This window comes from Bicyclus anynana, chromosome 26 (genome assembly GCF_947172395.1).
Source record: "Bicyclus anynana chromosome 26, ilBicAnyn1.1, whole genome shotgun sequence".
Classification (NCBI taxonomy): Eukaryota; Metazoa; Arthropoda; class Insecta; order Lepidoptera; family Nymphalidae; genus Bicyclus; species Bicyclus anynana.
This window is the reverse complement of record NC_069108.1, coordinates 4982781-5001590: the sequence shown is the minus strand read 5'-3', so window position 1 is coordinate 5001590 and position 18810 is coordinate 4982781. Positions and strand designations below refer to the sequence as shown.

General features: G+C 36.4%; 1 protein-coding gene across 1 annotated transcript; it reads right to left on the bottom strand.

The window, feature by feature from the left end:
• Positions 1–57: 57 nt before the first annotated feature.
• LOC112053456 (phenoloxidase-activating factor 2) lies at positions 58–17050 on the bottom strand. Its single transcript, XM_052889677.1, has 10 exons — positions 16963–17050; positions 15113–15243; positions 13024–13141; positions 11627–11836; positions 8496–8576; positions 6116–6212; positions 5679–5784; positions 4319–4500; positions 2452–2616; positions 58–1071 (listed from the first exon to the last, which is right to left on the bottom strand). The coding sequence occupies exons 1-10, from the start codon at positions 16965–16967 to the stop codon at positions 901–903; spliced, it is 1266 nt and encodes a 421-aa protein (XP_052745637.1). The 5' UTR covers positions 16968–17050; the 3' UTR covers positions 58–900.
• Positions 17051–18810: the final 1760 nt, after the last annotated feature.

The window sequence follows — 18810 nt, the reverse complement described above, 5'->3', positions numbered from 1 at the left end:
CGCAAATGTGTTTTAAAACACATTTGCGAGGAAACACACTTTGAACACACTTTCTGAAAAAGAAATCTTTTCCTGTTTTCCGTCTGATGACATTTTGATACGCTTGTCATTTTTGCACAGATAGCAAAGTGCGTGCGTTTTTTTAGGCAAATGCACCAAAAACAGCCAGTATTACTAATAAAGTAAATTAATATTTTTGTGTTTCAGTTACAGATACAGAGGTTGATATTTATTGTCAAAAGTATTAAAATGAAAGAATTAAATGTTTTTTTATTATATATTTATTTCACAAAGTTAATTTTATTTTTATAATGTTGAGCACTTTTCTGTCATAAAAACTGTTTGCCAAAATTTAAAAAGAACTTTCGTTTTTAGACGGATGATAAAGGTTTTATATTACATTACGGCATATGTGCATTTTACTTTACATTACAGCACATGTGCGTAATGAGATACATTACGATATTGAAATTGGTGAAATAAGCGATACTTTACGAGCAAATGTGTTATAAATACAATACAATACACCACAAATAATAAATATACTAAAAAATATATAATACAAAACATTGGAAATTAATAAATTATTTACATATCATAAAATATATCACACTTTGTAGAATTATTATGATATATAAATACAGCAAACTTAAAATATAAACATAAACCTACATATACAGAGTGTCTCGTAAATAGTATGATATTCTTCGCAGGGTGATAAGATTTAGCGTTCCGGTACGATGCCGTGTAGAAACCGAAAGGGGTGTGGATTTTCATCCTCCTCCTAACAAGTTAGCCCGCTTCCATCTTAGACTGCATCATCACTTACCATCAGGTGAGATTGTAGTCAAGGGCTAATTTGTAAAGAATAAAAAAAAAAACAGCAGTTGTGTGATGACGTCACTGTCCTGGGTATGTGTCTAGGTCGGCGTAGCTCAGTGTATTGTCAACATCGTTGTCCGGTTCCGGTATATTGACATAGACGCCGGGGACGCCATCTGCACCACAAGTGTCCATAGGCGCATACGCCACCATACCAACCACTGTGTACCGTATGTAGCCATCTGGGTCCTGAAGACAAAGTGAAATCATTATCCCACATTCGGCTCACTGCTGAGCTTGTCTCCTCTAATGAGAGGGGTTAGGCCGATAGTCCACCACGCTGGCCCAATGCGGATTGGCAGACTTCACACACGCAGAGAATTAAGAAACCATCAGCTGATTTTCAGCTGAGATAAAAATATATATATTTAAATATAAACTGTATTAGGTAGACTATACGTATAGAGAATAAATTGAATAGAATAACATAGAGGTATCGCCATGGAGATTTTGATATTTGGTTATTGAATGAGGCGATGTTGATTAGTATAGGTATTTATTCACTTTACTGATTGTAACAATAGTATATGGATATAAAATAAAAGCTTAAGAAATAGATGAAACGGTGTGGAATGGAGAAACGGTAAAGATGTAATGAATGGTCGAAACAATATATCCACGCATGCGCGGTCGAGGGAATTCTAAATATGAAATGAATGTGGAATGTGAATGTAGATGGCCTAACCTAAAGTGGGCGAACGAAGGAGTTCGTTCGCCACAGAGGCTGCACATCGGGAGGCACTATTTGTCCAGAAGTGCAGTCGTGTTTTTTTTTTTAGTTATAATTATCTTAATTTTTAAGTTAATTTACTTTTAACTATTTCTGTCCAGTCTTAAGCTGAATAAATGAGTTTTATTATTATTATTTTATTATTAAATTCTCTGGTATGCAGGTTTTTTCACGATGTTTTTTACTTCGCCGTTTGAGACACGTGATATTTAATTTCTTAAAATGCACACACTCTGGAATCGGAGGCAGAGGTCATATCCACTGGACTATCACGTGAAATAGTAAATTGTTTTCAAGGGACTTTAAAGACTCTAATAATATCAAATCAAATCAAAGGATTAGGATTAGGATTATACATAGTCTATTTAAATTTTACATACACCAAATTATTATGGTAGAAAGTATCTGGGTCTTATTATATTTAAGTAATCTTTGTAAACCTGCTTTCTGATGAATAAATAAATTATTATAAACAAATATTTGTGGTACATGTATAGATCATAAAATTATTGAGTTACCTGGACATTCAACTAATTACAGTATGCAATTTTATTTTACAATTAAAATATTAATTTCAATAATTTATCTTATTGTATTACAATATTTATTGCCAATGTACTACTATTTACAGAACAAATGTCATATAATTTTTTTTATAAAATTTATATAGCCTATGTCTCAATTGTTACGAATCTTTAGACACCTCATTTATTAAAATCGGTTCAGTAGTTTAGGCACTACGGTGAAACAAACATACATACATAGCCTGCCAAAATCATTGCCCTTCCTTTTGGTTTCGCCGTAGTCGGGTAAAAGTGATGATGAGTAGATCAACTTACCCCGAGCGGACAGACGAGAGGCGACCCCTCGTCCCCCACGCAATCGTCCTCGTAGGCGACCCCTCCTGCGCAGGTCAGGGTGTTGTGCAAGGTAAAGTTTGACCCTTGGACGGTGTTACGCAGCTTTCTCTCACAATCCGCGGGGCTGACTAAGGGTACGGCTATCTGGAATGGGGATGATGACTATAGTATGCGCATTATCATCTGAGTCGTCCGGTCATAAAAGTCAAAAAAGATAGGAATGTGCAGCGCGCCTACCTGCGCACCCTAATTATCGATAAACGGCTACCTGCGCACGTGCTAATGATGAGTCAATAATGATTTGGACGATTCTGATTGGTCGGTTTCTAATGTAATTGCATTGCGTATTTTTTTTGCTATAAATGTGTTTACTGCAATTAAATAAATACATTCATGTGTTACTCGTTGCGCACTATGGATACTAATATATAATAAATTTGGCAGAAGACGAAGATTCTGATGATGAAGACTCAGATGAAGATTAATTTTATTTAGTTAATAATTATATAATATGAAATATGTATTATATTAAATCAAATATTGTTAATTTTTTTAATTTTGTGAACAAGATACGATAATAAACTTTACTTATCGATAATATGTCTTTCATTGTTACACCCTTCACTAGACGGCTCCATAAGACCCATAAGTGCAAGCGAGATAGATATAGAGAAATGATTTATGGCCCTAAGACTCAGTTGTTAATGCTATTAGTATAGGTTTGAATATATTGATTTTTACGAGACATTCGGGTAAATAAAGTCAATGTTAACTAATTAATATGTAAAAAGACAAAGGTTGACTGGATGTTTGCAAAATAAATAAGATTATAAAATTTCAAAATCTACTAAAATTCATACATTTTTATCTTCCTTAGATTAAACGTGAAATTTTTCAATATATAAACTATAAACATAAACGCACAAATAACAAAGATATTAGTAATTTTGTTTGAACGCCCATACAAATTTAACGATCAGCGAGCCAACGTCACTAATTCGTCACATTTTGTATGGAGCATTTTTCGGGGATCTGTTACTTTTAGAAGATTGCTTTACTATTAGCAAACTCTTAATTTATATACAATTTAGAAACTGTCATCATCCCTATATCTACATAAGAAACTGTTTTATATTAGGCTGTTACGCGTGGCAACCCTGCAGCGAGTACGTGAGGCAGCCCTTGCCAAAAGTGCAAGATTGCACCCATTGTTCGGCCGCATTCCTTTGTATGAGCGTCACCTACTCTTTCACAATATGTAATAATTATTTTAACACTTTTACTCCCAACTTTGGAGTGAACAGGCACTTGTAACTTAGCTGTAGTTTCTAATATTAAATCTAATCATAAGTCAAATTTGGGTTTTCTTTGAGATTCTCGGTGCGACCATACATTTTTAGGCTCTAAATATTTACTTCAGAGTTAGTAGATATTGATGTTGGTGATAAAAATTGTTGATGTCCTATGACTAGGCCAGTCTTACGAACCAGTACGAAGTGGTTGCAACAGTTATGGTATAAATAAGAGGGTACTAATTGATGACTTGAGTTCAGTTCGTTGTTAGGCAGTGTGAACACCGTCACGCTGCCAGTAGCGTATTCGTTTTATGCAATAATGATTTGTGTTGTAATTATTGTTCATAAATTGTTTAGTGTGGGCATGGAGAACACATCGGGCAGGGAGGTGAGTTAATTCTAGAGGGATCCTTTAAACCTACTCCCAAAGTCACAAGTCCTGGTACCTGCTCGAGGTGTTTCCTCTACCACAAAATGATGATACAATCACTGACGCTGCTACCTGTTACATCATACAAGCACCAAGTATCAAAAGCGATTGTACAATATACCTTTTTGAGCACATTTTCGTTGTTTCTGGAGTCGTTGAAGTCTTTCCCCCAGCCCATGGTGTAGCAGACAGTCCCGGGGGGAGGGAGCGTGTGGGAGACACACGCCAAGTTGACGTGCGCTGCGAACGTGAATGGCTTCTTCAGAAGCACCAGCGCCACATCGTAGAAGTATAAGGATTCCTCTGCGTATATTAAATAAATGTTTTAATAGGATAGATGAAGACTTTGCACTCGAATTTGTAAACGAGAATCTACCGTTCCAGTTAAGCAGGTCCAATTTAGAGAAAGCGGTGAACCGAATTTGGAAACGAGAATCTACCGAAGACACACGTTCCAGTTAGGCAGGTCCAATTTCGATAAAGAGGTGAACCTACCAATCCTGCTTAGCTGGGCATCTTACAGAAAAGTACGCGACACCAATAAATTCCTTAATGCCATCACTGCTTTTTTTTCTTAAAATAACCTAAAAAATTTTTGGAACCCGCATTTTTTTTAATCAAACAAAAAAAAATGTATTTTTTCAGCTAATGAAAAAATACATTTTTTTTGACATGAATTAAGAATTTTTATCATGGCAACATGCTTGTAACTCACACCCTGACAGATTGTCAGTGATCTTCGCGTAGTAGCGTTGGCGTCTTAAAAGCAATTTAAGGATTTTGTTTAATGCTTTTCTGTCTACAATTTCTTTTTAGCTTGTGTCTTATTGACATTTGACAATATTACATGACATTGACAGCTTACACCGGATATGAATTCAATTCCAGGTGTTTTTATTGGCTGTTTTGAACACTTTTACTGTATTGTCTATGTTTAAAATGTAGACAAGGGAGCGAAACAAAAAAAAATTATCTAATTAATGCGAGTTCCAAAAATTCAATTCTGAAAATTATTTTCTCACAACAATTCAACCTGCTTAAAAATTGTAAATAATAAAGGCCCATTTTGAAACATGTCCTTTGATATCTCAGACTAATTAGATAAAGACCTGCCTCGCAAGACATTATTTTTCTGTCAAAGGATATGATCAACGATCTTATGCGATTATAAACACTGTCTCTATAGAATCGATGTTTCATAGTTTACAATCGTGTCCGTCGGTTAAAAACCTCCGTAAAAATACCTTTTTGTGTAGTTAAATGGTGTAAAAAACGAACCAAAACTGCTAGTTTAGTTTAAGATATGTATGAAATCTTAGCTCGTTTTCCTTAGAAAATGGCAGAAAATTTTGTTCGTGAATTTGGGTGTGATAATAGTCCTGATGTATTTAGTCTGAGTTTGATATAGAACAATTTTCATCCATTGAACAGATGGGTGAAGGTCTAATACGAATCTTACACTATAAATGACAGTGACTTACCCATATTGTACAATGGATGTCTATATACAGTGTAGACGTCACGCTCTTGGTGAGGCAGCCATTCGTTCTCACTCAGGGTGTTCCACTCACCGGCGCGGCATTTGATCTTGGACACAAATTATTACATTACTTTACTACATGGATTCATCATTATCAACCCATATTCGCATGCTGAGCTCCAGCCTCCTTTCAGCATGAGAGGGGTTAGGCCAATAGTCCACCACGCTGGCCCAATGCGGATTGGCTGACTTCACACACACAGATAATTAAGAAAATTATCTGGTATGCAGGTTCCCTCACGATGTTTTTTCCTTCGCCGTTTGTGACACGTGATATTTAATTTCTTAAAATGCACACAACTGAAAAGTTGGAGGTGCATGCATGGCCTAACCCCTCTCAGTCTAAGAGGAGACTGGGGCTCAGTACGTACGACTAACCTCTATTGCCCTAAACTTTTCAACTCTGTGTGCAACAGTTAGAACAGCGGACGGATGTACGAGGGTTCCTCCTGCTATGTAGTCATTGTTGTCCCGGCTGTGAATCAAAATACTAAGCTATACATCATCGTCATCATTTTTATAATTGGAATATTATTACACGAGATTATATAGTAAATAGTACATCATGTTAAAACTGCGGTAAGTTGAAAATTACAGCCGAGGCGATTATAAAGTTCAGAGGGGTTTTGAAATAATATTCACTGTTGATCTTCAATACTTTGTATTATTCACCAATTCAATACAACATATAGATATATATTATACTTCACTACTATCACTTTATATTATACATCAATACAATATAGATATATCACACTTCACCGCAATCACTTATTGCCTCTGCAATCGCAAACGAACGACTGACTCGCAAATAAGGAACCGATAGCTTTTATACCTTGTATCATGACAATATCTCAATTTATTATTTACAAATGTCAAGGTGTGTTTCCTGTCATGATACGTCAATGTACCAGCGTATCATGACTTTGTAGAACCAATATTTAAAATTGCTAACACGATATTGCAAGCTCGAATCGAAAGCGAGAGCTGTAGAAAGGAAGCAGAGGCTGTAAATTATCAAAGCGCACGTATGTCATACGACGTTTTATAAGACACTAGCTGACGCCGCGCAGTTTTACCCGCGTGGTTCATGTTCCCGTAAGAATCTAGATAATATATAGCCTATAGCCTTCCTCGATAAATGGGCTATCTAACACTAAAAGAATTTTTCAAATCGGACCAGTAGCACAGAATAAAGTAGTTCCTGAGATTAGCGCGTTCAGGTTTATATATTTATTATATTATATACCAGCTTTTGCCCGCGACTTCGTTCGCGTGGACTTCAGGTTCGTCCCGTCTAGTCTAGGACTCAACCGTCAACGACGTCTGCCCGCGTTCGGGTCGCGCACTCAGCGATGAGCCACTTCTTCCCCACCGCACCTACCCCGCTCCCCCCACGCCCCGTTCGCCTGGCACCGCTGCCGGTATTTATCACCGAAACGGTATTTATCGCCGAAATTGCTATGACTCTGCATTTTAAATCTGTGATATTTTCGAAAATATTTATTTAATTTACATGCTGTAAAAGCCATATTGATCTTTATTAAATGCACAATGTATTTAAGATACTTAATTGGATAAGGATTAATACTGTATTGCTTAAAATCGCTTCGTAAATAAGCCATTATTTCTCGTACAAAGTAAAGGATAAAAAATGGTTATTGTGGGTTATTCCTAAAAGATAAACATATACCATCGCGGACTTTTTTGTAGACCTTTTTAAGTTGTACAATACTGTAGTACATTGTTTTGATCTATCTTGTAGGATTCAGTCAGCGTTTGCAATGTAAGCGCAAAAAATGTGTTTTTTTACGACCTCACATTAGAAACCTCAAAAATTGGAGCCTATGTGTTATTCTGATGTATAAGCTATATTGTGGTAAAGTTTCATTCAAATCCATTCAGTAGTTTTTACGTGAAAGAGTAACAAACATCCATACATCCATACTTACAAACTTTCGCCTTTATAATAGTAGTAGGATCACATTTGCGAGGAAACACACTTTGAACACACTTTCTGAATATGAATTTGCATATTTGCCTGTTTTACATGTAATGATACTTTGATACGCTTGTCATTTTTGCAAAGATAGCAAAGTGGTAAGTGGTAACCACCAAATTACATATTGCACACTCGGCCGTGGGTTCGATTCCCACAACCGAAAAATAAATGTGTATAGCATGGGTGTTTTCCAGTGTCTGTGTGTATTTATACATTATATAAGTATAAGTATTTATATGTAGTATATAATTGTATATTAATATTATAATATCAACTATCTTAGCACCCATAACACAAGCTACTCTGTATGCTTACTTTGGGGCTAGATAGTGATGTGTATTGTTTAAATATAAGTATATATATTTCTAAACGTCACATTATGCTCTGACATTACTAAGTATTCGGGATGTTTTGACGGCCTCCATGGCGCAGTGGTTTACAAGACGGAAGTCCTGGGTTCGATCCACGGCTGGGCCGATTGAGGTTTCCTTAATTAGACCAGGTCTGGCTGGTGGGAGGCTTCAGTCATGGCTAGTTACCACCCTACCGGCAAAGAAGTATCACCAAGCGATTAAGGGTTCCGGTACGATGTCGTGTAGAACTGAAATGGATTTTCATCCTACTCCTAACAAGTTAGCCCGCTTCGTTCTTAGATTGCATCATCACTTACCATCAGGTGAGATTGCAGTCAAGGGCTAGCTTGTATTAAAATACACGTATGCTGCACCTGTAAGTAGTAAATTGTTAGATACTTACGTACGTAGGTCTTTTAAGTAGTTTGATTTCATCTGTCTGGCTCGTGGAAATTTCAAAGATGGCTCGAATACTGGTGTTTTTCTGTAAAAAAAATACTACTTGAAATTCTTGTACAGCAGCAGTGATAGCCTAGTGGATATGACCTCTGCCTCCGATTCCGGAGGGTGTGGATTCGAATCCGGTCCCGGGCATGCACCTCCAACTTTTCAGTTGTGTGCATTTTAAGAAATTAAATATCACGTGTCTCAATCGGTGAAGGAAAACATCGTGAGGAAACCTGCATACCAGAGAATTATCTTCATTCTCTGCGTGTGTGAAGTCTGCCAATCCGCATTGGGCCAGCGTGGTGGACTATTGGCCTAACACCTCTCATTCTGAGAGGAGACTCGAGCTCAGCAGTGAGCCGAATATGGGTTGATGACGATTGAAGTGGTGCATAGGTACTTAAGACAGCCCAGCTGCACTGCGCATTAATTCGTAACTGAATATACTATCAAAATACGTACACTGTTGGTAATTTAAATATACAGGGTGATTCGGACTTTAGTGCGGATATTTTTTTTCGTGGTTCTGTATCATTAACATAACATTAACATTATCAACTCATATTCGGCTCACTGCTGAGCTCGAGTCTCCTCTCTGAATGAGAGGGGTTAGGCCAATAGTCCACCACGCTGGCCCAATGCGGATTGACAGACTTCACACACGCAGAGAATTAAGATAATTCTTCTAATTCTGGTATGCAGGTTTCCTCACGATGTTTTCCATCACCGTTTGAGACACGTGATATTTAATTTCTTAAAATTTGAATTTCATAAAACTGAAAAGTTGGAGGTGCATGCCCCGGACAGGATTCGAACCCACACCCTCCGGAATCGGAGGCAGAGGTCATATCCACTGGGCTATCACGGCTCTCTGTATCATTAATAGAACAAACAGTTCGATACATTTTATGTAATTTTTTTTTTCAATTTTTGTCTCTAAAATAACAAAATAATGGACATATTATTACCAAGCAAGATATATTCAGCTCAAAAGTGACCTTTAGTATTATAAAAAAATAATAGATAGATAGGTATCAAACGAAAATAAACCCACAAAGGTCAACGGCCCTCGGCGCGGGTGCTCGCTACCTATCAGCTGATTTTGTTGTTACCTACTATTACCTAGGGCGGCGATAGGGTGACCCTAAAATTCTGTTCAAAAGTAAATAACTTTAGCTAACGATAATTTTGTTATTTTTGAGTTAAAAAAAATACCTGATCATTAAATTTTGTTTATGTACTGTTATTTTTGAGTTAAAAAAAATTGGTTGCCTGTAAAGTCGGTATACGGGCGAAAGTTTTACGTGACAACGACTTTGAGTGGTAAAATAATTTTAATGTGAATTCATTCGTATAGTAGGAAGAAGGATGAAATAATAGTAACAATTTAAAACATTTATTTATACAAAGAATTATATTTAAAACATTAATTTATACAAAGAATCTCGCACTGAATTTCATATTAACAAAATTTTATTCACTCGCTCTCATTGTGAGCGCATAACGTGAGCGGAGCGTAACGCAGTTTCTTGAAGTGTCACCCGGCAAACCAATTTATAAGACGTTGTCACGTCAAAAAAGAAAAAATACGTGATCATTAAATTTTATTTATATACAAAATTTAAAAATATCCTCACTAAAAAAATTTTCTTCGTGTAGTGCTTAGGATAAGCTAACTGTTTATAGTTAAAACCACAGATTAAAGAATAATAGGCAAACAGAAAGCACGGAACACGACAGTGTCGTAGCCGCTCCAAATACAAAATTCAAAAACGAATACATTCTCGAGTCAGTACGACACGAAGCGTCGCATCAGTAATTATCAATATTATTCAACAGAAATGGCGTCTTATGTTTTTAAATATTTTAAAGTGTTCATAAAAACTATATTTAAAGCTAAAAATATTTTTTTTCGATTTTTTGTCTGTCTGTCTGTCCGTGTTTTTTTGTTATTTGGGCATCACGCTGAAAATACTGAATGAATTCAAATAAAACTTGGTACGGTTCAATACCATAATACGGAGAGGGTTATGGGATACTTTTTATTGCGAAAATAAAATGAGAAGGGGATAAAATAGGGGTTGAAAGTTTGTACGGAAAGTCCTTCATTTTAAGTTTATAGTTTTAAAAATTTGTTCATAAATCATAAAAAAAATACCAAATAATAATATCAATATAATATAATAATACCAAATAATTCAAATTTTTTTTTAATTCAACCCCTGAAGTGGTGAAATAGGGCTTGAAAGTTTACATTGATTTCCATGCGGATTGGGTCCACTAGTGAGTGAATAAGTTAGTTTTGCTAGATTTGCTAAACTATTTTTTCTTTTTGTTTTTACCAATTCCATTTTATTTTTTGTATTATATAGTATATTCAAATAGTAGTTGTAAAATGTTTCCCTTTCTTGTTACTGTAAAATGTATTTTTTTTCTTATGTAAACTGATTTAATGTAATCGTTAATTTATTTTAATACTAGCGGACGCCCGCGACTTCGTCTGCGTGAAACCCTACTACTACGCCTACCCCTACCATACCCCTACCCAACCCCTACCTTACCCCTATCCTACTACCCCTATGGTAGGGACCATGCGACAGTGACAGAAGCTTAAAAATGGAGTAACTTCTCCCGTTTTCTCAACATTTCTCTTCACTGCGCTGCTCCTATTGACGGTAGCGTAATGAAAAGTACACTATAACCTGCCCAGGAGTATGAAGAATAATTGTACAAAGTTTCGTTAAAATCCGTCGAGTAGTTTTTGTTTCTATAAAGAACATACAGACAGACAGACAGACAGACAGACAGACAAAAATTTTACTGATTGCATTTTTGGCATCAGTATCGATCACTAATCACCCCCTGATAGTTATTTTGGAAATATATTTCATGTACAGAATTGACTTCTCTACAGATTTATTATAAGTATAGATTACGGAAATGTGCATGACGTGTCTACCTTCATTTGATTGTGCAGAGCCTTGTGTTTGTGTTTTTTTTTAGATTGTATTTGTGTAAATGCTGCAACAGTCACTGGTGGACTAAATAAACAAATAAATAAATAAATAAGTTCCTTAGGTGACTCACCTTGTCCTCAACAAAGCTACCATCCAGGGAAACTCCGCGAAGTCAGCACGTCCGCTGGTGGAGGTGCCAGTCGTCTCTCTGAACACTACACCGCCTGCATTGCTGTACCCACAGCCTGTAGTGGGGGGGATGGTGGGAACAACCGGCGTCGGACGCAGTTTGTTGACGGGACAACACATCTGGAAGTGATTGCATGGATTCGTCCCTGACCTGAAAAATTTGAAGACTAATGTTATCGCCGCGTTACAACGACTTCCGGTACGGACGGCTTCAGTGTGCTCGTGGCGTTCGAGCCGTCCACATCTCTTGTTGTGTAATTCTTTATGGGTTACTTGGTTGATAGGCGGGGAGAGTAACTTGAGTGGAAAGGGGGAATGTGAGATATCTGTCAAAGGCGCCTTTAACCCTACTTACATCGTTCACAAGTGCGTGACTTCACTCAAAGTCATTCTCTGCCATTCTAGGGTCTTATTTTGGTTACAGTTTGATTGCTTAATTAAGTTGTCCTGACAAGTGTTGTGAATCATAACCTTTGTTCGACATTAGTTTTCTTTATGTAATCACTTTTGAGTAACTATAATACTAAATATACGTCATCATTATTAACACAAGTAAACGTTTTGATGAACCACTTTTTAGACGTTTAGAAGTGAAATAATAAAACATAAAATTAAAATTAAAATTAGAAAGTTGCGCACTAAAGGTGCGCACCAAAAACGTGACACTTTTTCGTTAGTTCAGTTGGTTTTACCCCTCGGATTTTTCTCATACCGGGCGCCTTATATATAAAAAATCGATTCTTAAGGAGTAAACTCCAAAAACATAGTAGTTTTAAGAAATCTTTACTTTTCATATTGGGCCCCCCAACTAATTTTGATACGTGCCTTGGAGGGGCCCTCTATCTAACTTAGTTAGGGGCCCAAATGAAGGGGCCCAAAGATCACTCAAAAAAGATAAAAAAAATGCTCGCTTAAAATCAATATGAGAGTGACTTAACCTAAATGTAGAAAGTTACTAACTTTTGGGCAGACGCTTAACCAGGGAAAAAAACAGATTATGTATTACTTACTTATATTTTTCATTCACACGTTAGGGGCCCCTGTAGTCCGAGCCCCCGTATCTATACTAATATTAGAAAGCGGAAGAGTTTGTTTATTTGTTTGTTTGATTGAACGCGCTAATCTCAGGAACTAATGGTGCGATATGAAAAATTCTTTCAGTGTTAGATAGCCCATTTATCGAGGAAGGCTATAGGCTTTATTTTATCCGTATTCCTACGGAAACGGGAACCACGCGGGTGAAACCGCTAGTAGGTTGTTGATAAAGACCAAAGTAGTAAATAGGTCAGCAAGAGTTTTTGAGGCAACCTACTCGAAAAACTTGATATAAATTATTACCTGTATACGAAGGCGCGCGTGGAGTCGATCTTTGGTGCTTCGTCCAAACACATGGACGACTTGACACATCTGCCTTCTTCCTGATCTGTGGTGTAGCAACTGACGGCACTTGGCGGTTCTGCACAATTTTACATGGTCTATGATCCGGCAATAGAGATATTTATAGTCCTTTTCATGAAAGAAGTCCCCCAGACGCGGCGCTAATGTCATCACTTGAACGGCTGTGGGACATACGTATGCCCGGTAGATTTAGTGCGGCAATACTTTTGTCGCTGTAAATTTTATTTAAACTGTGGCATTCTCTACGTTGCACTCTAATTGTAGAGTGTGTACAACGCCTTTTTCCTATCGACAATATAGAAACGTGTCACTTGTCATTTGTCAAAATTTGATTTTTGAAGTGTGAAGTTGTTGGTTTTACAGTCAAATGTAATGATCAATGTTCAATGATTTTGTTAATGAATTTCTAAATTCTTATGGCTGTTTTTATGGTTTTTTATTTCAGAAAGTGTGTACTTTAATTTGGTGTATAAATCTTAGTGATGTGTAAGAAAAGTTTGATTAATTTTAAAAAAGTTTATATAAAAAAAAATAAAAGTCAAAGTTAAAATTTTTTATTAAAAGTAGATATTTGTTGGCGGTTTAAATACAACGGTAAAGTTATTCTCTATATTCTCCCCTGCAAGACGTGGTATTTTATTTTATTTACGTGTGATACTTAAGTCGTCGTAACGTTTTTAGTAGGTCGGCATCTATCGAATTTTGGTATTTTTTGGGGATTTTTGGGGGGCGGGGCTTATCGCGGCGTTTGTTTATTTACCAGGTTAATATCATGTCGCTCATTGTCATTTGATAATGTCGGTCTTATTGTCATTATTGTGTAAGGCGCTGTCAATTTTAGTTCAGGTTTTAGCCGCGGGACTTTTTTCGTGAAAAGGGCTCTACCCTCATCTGCTATTTATTTGGGGTATGAAAAAAATTATAGATAATATTCTATGACACATTGCAATTTCAGTGACAGTTGTATTTACTATACAACATATTAGGGTACCTAGTTTTTTGACGGCCTCCGTGGCGCAGTGGTATGCGCGGTGGATTTACAAGACGGAGGTCCTGGGTTCGATCCCGGCTGGGCAGATTGAGATTTTCTTAATTTGTCCAGGTCTGGCTGGTGGGAGGCTTCGGCCGTGGCTAGTTACCACCCTACCGGCAAAGACGTACCGCCAAGCGATTTAGCGTTCCGGTACGATGCCGTGTAGAAACCGAAAGGGGTGTGGATTTTCATCCTCCTCCTAACAAGTTAGCCCGCTTGCATCTTAGACTGCATCATCACTTACCATCAGGTGAGATTGTACTCAAGGGCTAACTTGTAAAGAATAAAAAAAAAAAATAGTTGACTCATATCAAATTTAATGTAGACAATATTAATATCGTGTATATATATACATATTTACATGGATTAAGGGTCCGAAATATAATATCGATATTAAATAATGAAAGAATTTCCTAAAAAACTTAATTTAAAAGTATATACTTTATAATTTTTTCCAAAAGTCAAAACTCTGTCGTCCATTTTGTATCGTCACAATGTTACTTAATGTATTAAACGAATAAACGCCAAACTTACTAATAGTAATAATTTTGACAAACACTTAACCGTTTGCTTATCATCATCATGGCTGACAGCGTTTTTAAAAAATAAAAAAAAATATTCACGTCTCAAAAAATACTATTGATCGGTTCGAAGGCGGCGGAGAAGCTAAATAGGCTCTTAAAGTTTATTTAGATATTACTAATTTTGTTTGAACGCCCATACAAATCTAACGATCATTAAGTACCTACGACGTCATTAATTCGTACCATTTTTCATGGGGTGTTTTTCAGAGATCCGCGGCAGCGCCGCATATTTGACCCTTTAACTCCCTGTAGCTCCGAAAGTAATGATCGCAGATACCCTGTTACTTTTACAAAATTGCTTTACTATTAGCATACTCTTAATTGATATACAATTTAAAAAAAACTGTCATCATCCCTATCATCCCTATAAATCCCTATTACCACTAAAATTACATTACATTATTGTCGGTACCTTGCCGTTGTTGATGTGTGCCTGGATAGTGGATAACATCATCTGCGTCATCGGCACTTTTCTTCGGTCTATTCGTGTGTCCTTTGATTTCAGCTGAACAGGACGCTATCAGCGCTATCAAAATCAGTAACCTGCCAAAGAAGATATATTTTTTTTTATTCATTACAAGTTAGCACTTGACTACATTGTCACCTGATGGTAAGTGATGATGCAGTCTAAGATGGAAGCGGGCTAACTTGTTAGGAGGAGGATGAAAATCCACACCCCTTTTCGGTTTCTACACGACATCCTACCGGAACGCTAAATCGTTTGGCGGTACGTCTTTGTCAGTAGGGTGGTAACTAGCCACGGCTGTAGCCTCCCACCAGCCAATAGATTTCCAAAATTGGGCCCACGTTTAAACACATTTCACACACACACACATACTTCACATTATGTTAAAATTTTCTCGGTAGTTTTCATGAAAGAAGTAAAGCGTTAGCTGATAGCGTTTTCTGTACTCGGAACGCCAAAATCGGAACTAATCCAAAGTGCCGCCATCTTGTCGTGTAGTTATCTCTATCTATCTCTTAACGGGTAAAAGAGATCACTAACGCTGGCTAATGTCTTAAATGGCGCTCATTGACATTTGGCGGTTTTAATGTCGTTTGTGTAAGGCGCTGTCAATTTTAGTTCAGGTTTAAGCCGCGGGACCTTTTTCGTGGCGCGGAGTCTGCAATCTGTCCGCCATATTGATATTTTATTAGCTGCCAAATTAACCATTTTAAAGTCACAGAGTAACCAGAGAGAGTCTTTACAAACTGCGTGCTGAAGCCGGTGAAACCCATAAAAAAAAACAAAAGTTACGCGTCTCCTTGATAACCGCTTATATAAACTTTTTCATAATTTGTATTTCAATATTTAACACTAACAAAAATTACGTAAATAGTTATAATAATGAATAATAGCCAATAAAAAAGTACTCCATCTTATTTGTTAGTTGTTAGTTTTTGAGAACATTTTTTAAAATATTTAATAAAATATATATTAATAATAAAAATGGCGTCTTATATTAAATACTAAATATATTACTTTATAATATATTTAGTATTTAATATAAGACGCCATTTTTCTTGAATAATATTGAAAATTACTGATGTGACTGGTTCGTGTCGTACTATCTCGAGAATGTATTCTTTTTTGAATTTCGTATTTGTAGCGGCTACGACAACGTCATATTCTGCACGCTTCATCTGTATATTATTGATAATTCTGTGAGTAAATAACGAAAGTTAGTTAAACAAACAATACCTAAATATAAATATAACCCCTAAAGTGGGGTAAAAGTAAATGGGGCTTGAAAATTTACATTGATTTTCACACGAACGAAGTCGCGGGCGTCCGCTAGTTTATAATCCAACAATCTACACTAATGTGGTACACGACTTTCATAGAGTACCGTGTTACTCACTATTTTATGTTGTCTGTGGTTGTGTCTATGAGTCGGTCGCCATGTTTTTTCTGAATGACAGAGAGGAACGGATTGTGAAAACTAAGGTGTGTAATGCGTGATATTATTTTTATTGTGATCTATATAGATTATTTTAGTTGGTTTATTGTGAATATTAAATAATGTTAAATACTACTAAAGCATTAGTAGTGAAGTACATAATGAATTAATGCGTAATTGATTTTAGCGATATAAATTTTGTGAACACGAATACTGTTTGAATAAACGGTCAAATCTGTGATTGTGATAAAATGATTTTTATTTAATTAACCATTCCTAAGATGCCTTTTACAAATGGGAGAACTCGATTACACTAGTTTTAAAACAGAATAAGACTTTAAAAAGACATAATTGGACTCACCTCATTTTGAAAAACTATTTATTAAATTAAAACTTAATTCTCATCATAACGTCTTTTCCTTTGATATCTAAGTCGTTGTTACATGAACAATTATTCGGCAATGCGAGACTTTCTTAACTACGATAACTTTTTATTCGCTTACCCAAGTGGTGCACCTTTAATTAGTTATCGATAAAATGGCAGGTCCAGGCGCTTATTTTTCCGATTTTCCTTTATGGTGTAGAGACGTGGACTTTCACGCCAGAGACAAAGAATGGGGATGATGACTAGGTTTGAATATATTGATTTTTATGATACATTCGGGTAAATAGGGTCAATTTCAACTAATTTATACATAAAAAGCAACGATTGTCTAGATATTTGCAAAATAAATGAGATTATAAAATTTCAAAATCTATTATATATCGTAATTATATGAAAATTCATACAGATTTAGCTGTTTGTTTATTTATATAAACATAAACGCACAAATAACAAAGATATTAGTAATTTTGTTTGAACGCACATACAAATCTAACGATCATTACATTACCTACGACGTCATTAGTTCGTGCCATATTTGTATGGGGCGTTTTTCAGGGATCCGCGGCAGCGCCGCAACGCTGACCCTTAAAATCCCCGTAGCTCCGAAAGTAATCACCGGAGATATCCTGTTACTTTTACAAAATTGCTTTACTATTAGCATACTCTTAATTTATATACAATTTAAAAAACTGTGGTGTAGTTTATCATCTTCCTCCCACAGACTAATCAATAATATACAGATGAGGCGTACGGAACACGACGGTGTCGTACCCGTCACGAATACGAAATTCAAAAATGAATACGTTCTCTTGTCAGTACGACATGAACCGTCGCATCAGTAATTTTTAATATTATTCAAGAAAAATGGCGTCTTATGTTTTTAAATATTTTAAAAACTGTTCTAGAAAATTAAAGAAATAAGATAAGAGTATTTTTTTTATTGGTTATTATTATTATTTATATTATTTTACGTAATTGTTAGGAAAAAAGTTTGTATATGCGGATGTCAAGGAGACGCGTGACTTTTTTGTTTTTTTTTTTGTGGGTTGCACCGGCTTCAGTACGCAGTTTGTAAAGACTTCCTGGTTACTCTTTGCACAGTGTTGGTCGATCTCCCACTAGGTGGACCGACGCAACCCAGCGGGTTGCAGGGAGCCGCTGGATGCTGGCGGCCCGAGACCGATGTTCTTGGAAGTCCATGCAAGAGGCCTGTGTCCAGCAGTGTACGTCCTAGTGTGAATCCCTAGTGATGAACTAGAGATGTAGCTTTCAAAATGTGAAATCGTCTTTATAAAACTAATCTACACTGATCAATCAATTATATTTTTAACTGTTTTAAAAAAATGTTGGATGATCGCTTCAATATTTTTTATTGAATACTATATGAACCTTAATGTTACTTCGTTACTTACCATCTGGTGAGATGGCTCGTTAGCAAAGAACGTTTGTAAAGAATTTAAATTTCCATAACCATAGAATTGTTATCTTCGTGGAATGGACAGGCTGATTTGCGCAAAAAATGAGCCTGTCCTTGTGCCACTAGTCGAGGCAGCTAGAGTTCGGTTCACGTAGCATGGTGCGGGTGACAGTCCGTTTCACTCTTGAAAGTTTGTCGCTATTCACGATAATAGTACGTATTTTAAACGTCATAAGGCAACTGTCACCGTACCCATGCTATCTGAAGTTTTACGTAGCATGGTGCGGGTGACAGTCCGTTTCACTCTTGAAAATTTGTCGCTATTCACGATAATAGTACGTATTATAAACATCATAAGGCAACTGTCACCGTACCCATGCTATCTGACGTTTTACGTAGCATAGTGC